We start from the raw sequence: 12,896 nt of genomic DNA on the forward strand, positions 1-12,896 counted from the left end.
TCCTCCGATCATCAATTCACTCTTTTCTCTCTTCGACGACTTTTCAGGCTAATGTATCCAAAGTCCAACTTTCCAGATGCACTTAATTCTGTACAAGATTCATTCATGCTGTTTCATCTAATGCGCTCTCATCTGCTCACTGCTGAAGACAGCGCCCGCGCGACCTGTGGGCGGCTTCCTCAATATGCTGCTACTATTGGCTCACAGAGGTGTCAGTCACTGCAGCACGATGTGTGGTTGGATACATGTCTTTTCCGTCTAGAACACTCTTTTTCCTTTAACCCTTTACTGGTAATAAATGCTATCTGGGTTACATATATATACCGGTATGTGTGTATATCCCCCCCCCCCCCCCCCCCTCTCTATTTTTAACATGTATATTATTATTCTATATATAATAATATAATAATATAATATATATACTCAAAAGTGCCAGAGATTTTGCACACAGCAGAGAAAGGGTTAAACTAAACTAGCCCCCCTCCTCACACACACACACACACACACACACACACAGAGACGCAGAGGGGCAGAGGGAAAATGCTCCAAAAGTACACATTCAAACCAAAATATCTGACTTCCTGTTGGTCGGAGCTAATGACTGTCAATTAGAAAGTTGTCCGGCTCGTGGAGATAAATATAGATACCGATTTTTGTTCCTGTAGGTAAAACTAATACCCCATTTTTGACTAAAGGTGGCGCTACTGAGCCCCTTACCACGCCCGTTTCTGAAACTTCGCACATGTCTATTACACAATAAATGTCAAATGCATGTTGAGTTTCATGTAATTTGAAGCATGTTAAGAGCCTCAAATGCATCCAAAAAGAATATAAAAGTTTAAAGCGTTGCCATGGCGACAGTATTAAAGATATCAATAATCCTTTCACAGGTCTACATCTGCCGTGTGTTTACATTATACAGATGAAGTTTGAAGCAAATCGGGTAAAAATAAGAGGGTGATTTCAAAGCATTTTGAAAGTGACACACTTCCTGCTGCCAGTTGGTGGCGCTATAACTTTGACTCACAATAGTCACACCCATGTGATCGGCCTCTTACAGCGAACACACTGCTGAAGTTTCATCAAGATCAGTTAATGTATGAGGATGTTATAACACACTTCCTGTTTCCAATATTCGCCATAAATTCGTTTCCTCGCCACGGCCAAACCGTTCGAGATATCAAAAATCCCCTCGCAATTTATCATCCTCCATGTCTTGACTTCATGCACACCGAGTTTCGTGGTCATCCGATGAATTCTCTAGGACAAGTGTTTCAAATGCCAGAACATGCGTTTCCATACAGCCCATAATAACCGACTTCCTGTTGGACTGGCGTAAAACTTAGAGCACGAAAGTTGTTCGGCCCGATGAGATCTATACGTGTACCGAGTTTCATATTATTACATGCAAGCGTGTTTGAGATATGGACATGTTTTTGAATCCCATTCCAGGGGGCGCTGGCGAGCCCCCCTGCCACGCCCGGGTCCCAGCTTCAGTCGGGCCCTAATGGCCGCAGGTTCTGACATTTGTGCAAAGTTTCAAGAGTTTTTGAGCACGTTAAGGCCCCCAAAAGTGCCCAAAAGGTAGTAATATAATAATAATAAAGAAGAAGAATAAATAATAATCCCATGGAAAACAATAGGGCCTTCGCCTTTTCAAGGCTTGGGCCCTAATAATAAATAATAAAGAAGAATAATCCGAAGGAAAACAATAGGGCCTTCGCCTTTTCAAGGCTTGGGCCCTAAAAATAATAAATAATAAAGAAGAATAATCCGAAGGAAAACAATAGGGCCTTCGCCTTTTCAAGGCTTGGGCCCTAATAAATAATAATCCTTTGGAAAACAATAGGGCCTTCGCCTTTTCAAGGCTTGGGCCCTAATAATCCGAAGGAAAACAATAGGGCCTTCGCCTTTTCAAGGCTTGGGCCCTAATAATAATCTGAAGGAAAACAATAGGGCCTTCGCCTTTTCAAGGCTTGGGCCCTAATAATAATAGAGTAATCAAATAAATAAATATATATATATATATATATATATATATATATATATATATTTTTTTTTAATCGGTGCTACCTAATAATAGGAAATAGAGAAAAAGGCTTTTGCCAGGTAGCAAAACTTCAACACCCATAATGCATGTTGCCGTCCAAGGCCACTCCCACCAGTCTGCTACTACAGCTGTGGATAACGTTACCTGGTGGATACGCGTTCCAGAGTCTACTGCCTTGCTTTAGTAGGAGATACTTCTTAAAAAACTTTTAGTTATAATGCTGTCGACTTGTATTGTTCCTGTGTGCAAGAATTCAAAGGATACACGTTTAGCGGGATTTCTGTCAGTTCTGCCCAACCCCCGAAGCAAAACGCTGTCGTGTACAGGTAATAAAAGCTAACCTAATAGTGTTTCTTTTATGATGTTAAAGAGTAGACATACTAAAGACATTGTAACAATACAAAGCGTGTTGAAAATCGGCGAAGTTGCACTTTAATGCTGCGTTCACACCAAGCGCGAATATGCGTCAGGCGCGAGTGATTTCAATGTTAAGTCAATGGTAAGGCGCGTTTACGAGCGTCTGGAGTTCTTGCGGCGCGAATGAGGCGTTTGGCGCGGCGCGGTAGACGCGAATTCGCCTCATTCGCGCGTCTAGTTCGCGCGAATGACGCGAATTGAGCGTTTGGCGCGTTTGGCGCGATACGCGCGTTAAGCGCGAATTGTGCTTTTTGTGCATTCACGCGTTTGACGCGAATTCGCGTCTGCCGCCCGAGTTGAAAAATCTGAACTTCTGCGTCAAATTCGCGCCGCGTTAACCAATCAGGAGCCTGCTTTTATACAGAGACACGACAGTATCACGTCTGCCAATAGAATTTTAATTTCTAGGTTGATGTCTAGGTTATAGCTAACTCAGTATCACTAGAAAGATCACTGTATTACAGAGACACGACAGTATCACGTCTGCCAATATAATATTTTAATTTCTAGGTTGATGTCTAACTTAACGTTAGGTTATAGCAGTTAACGGAGTAACTTACGTTATCACTAGAAAGAGCGCCAACAGTGGTATCCGTACCACAGTTTAAAAAAAATATTGATAGCATAGCAAATACTGTATTTAAAATAGCATATACATTTACTAACCGAAGACAGATGGACAGGCGGTCCGCAGCTGGTATAGAGCGCCTGTAGTTGGTGTCCTGGAGGGTGATCCTCGCTCCGATGCGGGACAGCAGGTCATCAAACTGGGCGCGGGACAGGCTGAAGTACCGCTGAAACCGGCCGTCATCCAGCCGCAGCTCCTGGAGCAAATGGTGAAATTCGCCAAACTGGGTTCGCCTCCGAAGGGTCTGGTGGACCCAAATACGGCGACGATGATCCCTACGCCGCTGTTCTGCTCTCCAGAGTAAATACAGTGCGGTGACTCTATCTCGGTAAATGATCGCTCATCAGACATCTTGTAAAAAGATGGCCGCCAGCGGGTCTCGAAACTGACTTTCGCCTCTTGACGCGCGTGACGCGCGTAAATTTCGCTTCAAACTTTTTTTTTTTACGCGCGTCAATTCCGCTCTTGACGCGCGAATGAACACAAAGTGGTCACGCGAATAACCAGACGCGGCAGGCGCGAATTTTGACGCATATTCGCGTTTGGTGTGAACGCAGCATAAGGGGTCGTTGGTTCAGATGCGGTCAGTGGAAGGGGGAAAAACGCAAGGTCTGTTTTTTTTAAAGTTCGTGAGCTCCGCGTTTTTCAACGGCTATAACGTTACACGTCACGCGTGTTTACATATAAAAATAACGTCCCCGTGTGGTTTGGTAATGCACGCTAGCGTTGCATAATGACAAAAACATGCTTTGCATTTAGGTTAAACTTCAGTCTTAATTTGCTCCAAATGTAAAATTCTTAGTTTTGTGTTGGGGCTTTACTTAAAAAAATAAAAATCACATTTAAAATCGACAGCCCTGCTTATTTTTTTCATTTAAGTATGCGATTGTCCAAAATGACAACGTTGTCCGCCTAATTCTCCCTTTGCCTTACATTTACGACATTTTCGGTTGTTTTTATTTTTATGTCATTCTTTTTCCTATTCTTTTTTTTTTCTTTCTTTTTTTTCTTCTTTTTTTTTTAAAGATCCCAGGCACATCCGCAATCCCGAGGCCCTATAAGGAGCTTTCACGCTTTTTGGTTTGCTTTAGATGTTTAATACCCCTCTCTTTTGTGTCAGGGAGCTGGAGAGGCGTTAAGAGGCGCTGATAAACCCACTTAGATCCCTTCCTGGCCCGTCACCCCGGCCTGCCAGGATGCTTTAGCGGGGAGCTGATCTGTGACGGCCTGCCACTCAAACTGAGCACTTCTGAAAGCTAGCACAATAGAGCGAGCACCGCAACACAGAGCGCAGGGAACCGACGAGGAGAAGGAGGGTGCGAGAGAGGGCACGTTGGATCCCCTCTCTATTTCATCCTTTCTTTTTTTCCCTTTTTTCTACCTCATTCATTCTCCTCTACACTTAGGGGGCGAGAGTACCTTCGACCTTTGCTTCTCTCTCCTTGTGTTCCTCACTTTTGCTGCCCTCTGACCCTCTTGTCCTTCCTTTCCTCCTTTCAATCTCTCTCTCTCTTTCCCCCTTACTATCTCTCTCTCTTTCTCTGGCGAGTGACAGTGGGCCAGTGAGGAGTGGGGACAGAAGGGGTGATATGGATCAACGGTCTGTCCAGATGAAGGGACGCACGCTGCTCGGAAGATAATGGGGAAAAAGAGAGAGAGTGAGTAAAAGGAGAGTGACAGGCACAGGGAGATTGACAGGGATGGCTGTGGCGCGCTTGCTGTGATCCCAGGGGGCTGTTGGGGGTAGCGGAGCCCGAAATGTCAGCGGTGATATCTGCTCCTCTTGCGGTGTCTGCCTGAGTCCTATCACAGCACTGCAGCTGGCTGTCCTCGCCCTCTCTCTCTCTCTACGTGTCTCTCTCTTTCTGGTCGTCTCACTCTGTCTCACTGCTTTACCGTTGCCACATTTTCTCTTTCTTTCTCTCTTCGTCTCTCTGTGTATATCCAGCTGTGCCCTACATCTTTCAGTCACCCTTCTCGCCATCTAAGCGCACACCTGTACACTGCCGGTCAAAAGTTTTGAATTTTGTAATGTTTTTGAAAGACGTCTCTTATGCTTACTAGGCTACATGATTTGTTTGATTTAAAAATACATTAATAACAGTAATATTTTGAATTTTCAGCAGCCATTACTCTCATGATTCTTTTATGATTCATTACTCTCATGAAAATTAATTCTAATATATGCTGATTTGGTGCTCAAGTAATATAAATTATTATTGGTACTTAATTATGAATAATGGTTCTTATTATTATCAGTGTTTAAAATAGTTAAAATATAAATTTTTTGCTGCTTAATATTTTCGTGGAAACTGATAAATTTTTGGGAATTCTTTGATGAATAGAAGATTCAAAAAAACAAAGTTTATTTTAAATATAAATCTTTTGTAACATTATAAATGTCTTTTGCTGTAACTTATGGTCAATTTAATGTGTCCTTGCTGAATAAAAGTATTAATTTAAGAACAAATGTTTCTTGAGCAGCAAATCAGCATATTAGAATGATTTCTGAAGGATCATGTGACACTGAAGACCGGAGTAATGATGCTGAAAATTCAGCTTTGTCGTTACAGGAATAAATCACATTTTAAAATATAATATAATAAAAATGGTTATTTCATGTTTTACTCTATTTTCAAATAAATGCAGCATTGGTGAGCATAAGAGACTTCTTTTCAACTACATAAAAATATTAATTATTACAAACTTTTGACCTGTATATTCGGTAATAAAGGAATCATTATTGTATTGGCCTTTACTGATATTGTCAAGTCTACATGTTAAAGGAACCATATATGACAGGCAGCATGACATTCATGCAGTTGGCGTGAAATCGAGTTATATTTTTTTTTACAATTTTTCCGGTGCTGATAAATGGCCAAAATAATTAAGACTACATGTAAATGTGAGTGTTGTACAGAAGGCCGTTGGAAGCATTCAAAACCTTGTTTACACCTAGTATTATCATTGTTGTCGGATGGTCTGATCACGTTTGTGGTCATTTGAGACACATTATGTTTACACCTGCTAATAACATGCGTCTCAAATGTGTCTCCTGTGACCACATGTGATTGAGGGGTCGAGTGGAGGGCCTCTGGTCTCATGTCTTCATACATCAATTATAGCATCAGTATCACTATGTGTTGATAAAGCACGGGAAATTCAAACCTCAGCAAAAAAATACTGCTATTTTACAGCTGTGACATTTTGAGCGAAATAGTCACTAGATATCCATGTTTCATATTCACGTTTATTCATTTACGAGATGCTTCATTCACTGCATACTGAAGAAGTTCTTTGCAGTCTGTATTAGGGATGCATGTTATATTGGCACCTGCAACACTTTATAACTAGTAACTTTGCAACTACCAGTCATTCGAGTATTAGTAGACTCCCTGCTTAATATGCTTAACAGACATTCTACTGACTATAAGAAACTTTTCAAGTACATCTCAAATATTCTACTAACCTAATAGTCTATCAATACTATAATAAGAGTTAGTTGACATGTAGTTGCAAAGTTACTTATAGTTAGTAGAATGTCTAAAGTGGAATACCGAGATAATGTGTAACCTTGTTTATCGTTTCATCTTTAGCCTGTATTTGCATGAGCTTTTCTACAAATCCAATTTTCTATGTCCCATGAAACTGGCAAACTTTAAGACCCTTGTTTTAGTGCAGATAAGCAGACAGTCCATTTACACTATAAATGTAATGTGGTCCCAAATGTAGCTTGAGCGATTGGATCACAAAATGTTTCGAGCCTTGTTGTTTTCCACTTGTATTTTATGCAGATCAAGATGTTCACACCTAGTATTAAAATAACATTTCACCCAAAAATACAAATTCTGTCATTATTTACCCATCCACATGTTGTTCCAAACTTTCTTTATTCTGCAGAACACAAAAGAAGATACAATTTTGGTTACCATTGACTTCCTTTTTATGGGCAAAAAACAATGAGATGTTCCTCAGAGTATCTTCTAATGTGTTCCACAGAAGAAAGAAACCCATACAGGTATGCATCTACATGAGGATGAGTAAATTAACAGATTCTTTTTTTGTGGTGATTTATTGCCTTGACAACACAATCACTGTTGCACCTGTGGCTAAGCGGTTAGGACTTGGTTTGACACGTTGAGCTGTGTTGTTCATTTAAGGAATGTGAGTTGAGTCCTGTCAATATTAAGGTCTGTCATAAAAGGCTGAAAAAATAAATAAATAATTCGGGACATCCCAAATTTTGCCAAGGCTCCTAACGGCTCAACACCCCTAACAACAGAACCTTCATTTGTCTCATCTTTTTCCCACCCACTCCAGACACGCGCTGATTTTATTCCCATCTGTAAATGTGTGTCCTAACCTCTCATGCATGTCCGTCTGTGTGTGTGTGTGTGACTGAGTGTGTCTGTCACCTCTTAATGATGTATGCCTGACCAGTGGAGAGGTCACTGTCATAGACGGGATGGTCAATTGCCCTTGTTCCGCGAGCAGCGTGGTGAACGCTCTCTCTGTAGACTCTGCCATTAAACAGCACTGCGGCCCGGCCCAGACAGAGACGTATTAGCTCTCTATCGTTCTTATTGATCACTGGAAGGCACGAGCTTCTGTCTAATCAAATGCCCATTAGTCTGTGTGTGTGCGTGCAGTGCTGCTTTTTTGTTGCCAGACAGACAGTGAGATCATGCTATTCTCACTGTGTGTGTGTGTGTGTGTGTGTGTGTGTGTGTGTGTGTGTGTGTGTGTGTGTGTGTGTGTGGTGTGTGTGTACTGCGTGTGTGTGGCATAGAGAGAAAGGGTGTATTTGCTCATTGAAGGAGCTCTAATGTAGCTTAAGCAACATTGACACAGTCGCCGTTCCCGAGTCCTGGCAGTACAACGTTGTCTTCCTAATTCTATTTTGCATTCCGAAGAGGATCTTTTTAACTGTGGGATGTATTTGGATGTGGATGGAATTGAGTGAGCGCCGTTCCGTCTTCTGCCGTTTGGCCTGAATTGTGTTTATTGCTGGAATTCTGCTAATGGGTTGCTGTGGGAACTTAGCCAAATGTCCACAGCGCTGCAAGCATCACGGACCAGACCAATGGCTCTTCACATGAATTATCATCTCCTACTTAAAAAAAATAAACAAGCTTTTGGGCCTTTTGGGAGCCTTTCACACGTATAAGTTCAAAACCCAAGAGTTGTTGAGTACTCTAGTATTCTGGTGCTTTTGTTTTAAATGCACAATCTGGAACTATGTGTACGTTACATCAGCCAGCACAACAAAACACTTGACATAATCTGCGGCGTAGAAGCTATTATTACTGTCATTTCTAATTAAAAAGTGGACTATAGTATATCTCTGCCAGTTACAATGCGCACATACAAAAAGACGCACACACGTGATGAAGCGCAAAGCTGTTTTTAATGTGCGAGTTTTAGCTGTGGTCCAAACCCTAGTGAGATGCTTTGCTGTCTGCTGCCTACGTTCTGTCAACCAAGTCGGCATGCTAATGCTAACTGAAATGCAACCTCATAAATGACTGTTTTGAAATGTTACGGACAGCAACTTAAAGGATTAGTTCACTTTTAAAGTGAAAATTCTGTCATCATATACTCACCCTTAAGTTGTTTAAACCTGTATGAATTTCTTTCCTCTGCTGAACACAAAGGAGGATATTTAGAAGAATGTCAGTAACCAGACAGTTTTTGGTTCCCATTGACTTCCATAGTATATTTTTTTCTACTATGGAAGTCAATGGGAACCAAAAACTGTCTGGTTACTGACATTCTTCTAAATATCTTCCTTTGTGTTCAGCAGAGGAAAGAAATTCATACAGGTTTGAAACAACTTAAGGGTGAGTATATGATGACATAATTTTCATTTTAAAAGTGAACTAATCCTTTAAGTGAACTTGATTTTAATAGAGTTGGTCATTAGCATGTTGTTAAGCATGTTGTAAAATAGTACATAGATTTTTAAAATATTAATTTTTATTCAACTTTCAGAAAAGCATATACTGGTACATAATAACAAAGCCAAACAGATATTTGGGGAAACATAACATCTTACATTGTACAGACTACACACTACAGAGTAAAACATTACATAAATAGTACATATAGCTAGCACACAAATATTGAATAAAATAATACATTTAAAATGTACTATTTTTTTTTTTACTATTCTTTTGGTATTGAATGAAATGTGCCTTATGGGATTGCCTTCTCCAAGAAGGATGCATGTTAGGTGCAGACACATGTTTCATTGTTCAGCAAATTTTCAGTCATTTCAATAGGAATCTGTGTGATCAGGATTTCCCCATGCAGATTATGCATCGGTTTGAAGTTGGTCATGTTAATTCATTGCATTGACCAACAGAAAGCTGCTTAGTTTGAAAGTGACTTGATATGTTAGCTGTCCTTTATACATTGCTACACTATTGACAATTGACAACGGACCTTTTTTGCTCATTACATTTTTCTAAAATTCTGTAATGTGACCTCACCTCACCTTTAGCATTTGGCCAACTCGTGGTACAGTTGGATCCGAAAGTCTGACACCACTAGTGAAAGTGCTTCAATTGTGATTTATATTTTAATATATTTATTATAACATTAGCATAACATAATTTGAGTGAAAAGTTTAGTTGAAAAATTCAAAATGTCTCTGAATGTCTTGCTGTCTAGGTAGGCAGCATACTAACTGTTTGGAACAGCTTATGACTCTCGCATTAAAATAAAAGAGGAATAACTCTCTCTCTTTCACTTCCACACTCTTGCTCCTTTGGCTGATGTTAATTGAGTCTAATTGAAAACAAAACAAAAGAGGGAGGCTTTTGTAGCCAGGCTCTTTGATTGGGTTGTGGTGTAGAGCTTGTGTCAGCTGGAGAGGATGGAAAACAAACGAGTCTTGGCCTGGTCATCAACGGGGTCATTAAACCCACCTTCACCTACTCGGGGTACTTAACATATCAAAGCTCAGAGCTGCCCTCAATCACTGTGTATGTGTGTATTTATGTGTGTAGGATGTTTATTTGGTGGGCGCTTGCTTATTCTGATCAGAAATCGTAGGTGTAAGATATATTAAAGCTACACTGTGTAGGAATTACTCCCATCTAGCGGTGAAATTGTATATGACTACCAACTGAATATTACTTTCTAGCCCCTCCCATTCCGAGGGCGTTTGAACTCCAACGGTGGCCATATTATTTCAAATCTGCCGGCAGTCGCGAGTAATCTCCAATCTCCCCCTCGCATTCGTCACGGTGCCACTGACTGTAAAAATGTGAAAGGCAAAGCTTGAATTTCCAGGTATGTCCCTCTTTGGCTAATGTATTTTCAAGATGGAGGCGCAACATGGCTTCCGCCATTCGAGCAGCTCACCCGTATGTATTATAAATTTCAACCGCCGTCGGTGTATGAATGAGTGAGAGAATGGGTGAATGTGAGGCAATATTGTAAAGCGCTTTGGTGGCCATTGGGTCTGTGAAAGCGCTATATAAATGCAGTCCATTTACCATAAATGGCAGATTCTACGCTTACGAGAAAACTTGATTAGTTGGTAGAAGTAATTATACATTAATGAGCACATACAATTTTGAAAGAACAAAGTGTTTTATGCTAAGAATCAACTTTAAAAATCACACTGTGTAGCTTTAAATGACTGTAAGTATGCTGGTTTGTGTTTGCCATTAATGTTAAGGCAAACACAAACACAAAAGAATGTGCATTTGTTCATGCAAATTCTGTCATCATTTACTCATCTTAAGTTTTTCCAAACCTGTATGCATTTCTTTCTTCTGCTGAACACAAAAGAACATATTTTGAAGAATGTCAGAAACCAAACAGTTAATGGGCCCCATTGACTTCAATATTGTGAAAAAAATACTATGGAAGACCATAGGGACGATCAACTGTCCCTTTAAGAGTAAAATGATGCAGCTTTTCCAATATCACAGCTATTATTATTATTATTTTTTTTTTTATTAGAATATATGTTATTTATTTATAAATTAATTTATGAAAATGTATATGTAATAATTTATTATATATTTTTTTTGTTCTAATGAAAATATGAATCCAGTCACATTTATAAATTTTTAAGTGTATCTTAAGTGTCCACATTTTTTGCAGCTGCTGTGTAGTATCCCACTGCATCTCAAAGTGAAAAACGTAAAGGCCGATCTTTGATTAAATTATATTAACTAGTATTTATGTCTGTAGGATGGAAACCGAATACAAATTTCATAGTTTTATTTTATGCCACTTGCATTCTAAAAAGTCTGTGCATTTTAAGTGTGTTTATAGAAGGCACACCTAGGTACCGAGACATTGCATCATTCGAGGTGCTCCACACAGGTGTGTTACTAACACCGCAGGACTAAAAGAAACTCTACAACTGGAATTGTATTTATTTTTTGTTTTACCTATTATTTCTGCATATATGAGCGCTTACTGACAGCCAGTCACCAGGCTGTTATATCGAGACCAGGCTGTTTTTTGTGTGTATTTTTTGCTATATTTTGGAGAGAATTTTAATAACATTAAGGCGTGAGTAACGGTATAAGCACCTGGGAGAGAATGTGTTTGTTTATTTCTGAAGTGTGTGCGTGTGTGTTTTTGTCTTTGCTGTTTTTCAGAAGGGCATGATTACTCACGTAGCTCTGCGGCGAGCTTCCATTCTCTGAGCAGACAAGAACGTGCCTGTATCACCCCGCCGGTGCCTCGCTTTCACTCTGCCGTTGCCAGCGTGGCTCTGCGTGAGAGGGAGAAAGACAGAGTGACGTGGAGAGAAAAAAAAGATGGAGAAACCGTAAAAGAGGTGAGGGGGGACGTGAATCTGTTGATGAGGCGATACCTTGTCCGTACACGCCAACACAAACTGTGCTGAGGTAATGGTATGGTAATGATATGCTAATGATATGCTAATCCAGCAGCAGTATTCTATATCAGCGGTGTGAGAGGATTTCAGTGAGGCCCTTCACCAGTGGGAGGAAAGGAAAGACCTCCTGATCTCACTGTACACACACACACGTACACATTCACCAAATGGATGCACTCACACACTCATTTTTCTGATTGTAGACAGTTCGGTGAGTCTAGGCAGTAAGAGAAAGCGAGAATAGAATACCCAGCTAAACTTCGACAAACCTCTCTGGCCCACACACACCTGCGTATTTCTATGTTATTCCCACTCACACTAGCCACAAACAGAAATTACAGATGCTTTCACTACTCAATTCAGCATTCACACACATCACACAAGTTGACAGATTAAGCGTTGTGATGATGGGGCGACTGAGGAGGAGGAGGATGATGAACTGATTTAGGCCTGTCTGTTTTTATCTATTGCATTATTAGTTGTGCTGCACTCTCTCAGGTGGCTTCAGCCTGCAGCTCTTCACAAGTTATAATGCTCTTTGACTCTACCACTGCCAAATGAAGTGATTCCAGAGTGTTCACTGTGGAAAATTTTGCTTTGACATCACAGGTATAAATTACATTTTTAAATATATTAAAATACACTTTTATTTTGAGCAAGTAAATGCACGCAGCCTTGGTGAGTATAAGAGACTTTAAAAAAAAACATACTGTCCCTAACTTTTGAATGGTAGTGTATGTATCGTGGCTAGAATTGAGTTTGTCTGTCCAAGGAATTAGGAGTCATTCACACAGAATGTGTTCTTGCAATTAGTACCAGCTGATAATATAGATGTTACTCCATTTGGATACAAAAAGCTTCTTTTATTCATTGATGGCCATTCAAAAGTAGCTGGACATTAAATGCACTCATGTACTCATTATAATATTGTTTTT

The 12,896-nt window shown here is 40.1% G+C and overlaps 1 protein-coding gene across 5 annotated transcripts in view; it reads left to right on the plus strand.

Annotated features, from left to right (window-relative positions):
* The window catches only part of LOC307005097 (uncharacterized protein), a 155,371-nt gene that overhangs the window by 47,609 nt on the left and 94,866 nt on the right, over nt 1-12,896 (plus strand). For 4 of the 5 annotated variants that reach the window (XR_013799217.1, XR_013799218.1, XR_013799219.1 and 1 more), the window contains exons 1-2: nt 2,196-2,376; nt 11,720-11,901. Coding sequence is in view for 1 of the 5 variants with exons in the window: in XM_079624906.1 (XP_079481032.1) it covers nt 2,268-2,376; nt 11,720-11,901 (291 nt within the window). In the remaining 4 variants the exon portion in view is untranslated. Of the gene's footprint in view, nt 1-2,195; nt 2,377-11,719; nt 11,902-12,896 lie in introns of those variants that run through there. The other variant, XR_013799216.1, reaches the window with a different exon arrangement.

The sequence above is a fragment of the Phoxinus phoxinus genome (assembly GCF_949152265.1).
Source record: "Phoxinus phoxinus genome assembly, chromosome: 10".
NCBI lineage: Eukaryota > Metazoa > Chordata > Actinopteri > Cypriniformes > Leuciscidae > Phoxinus > Phoxinus phoxinus.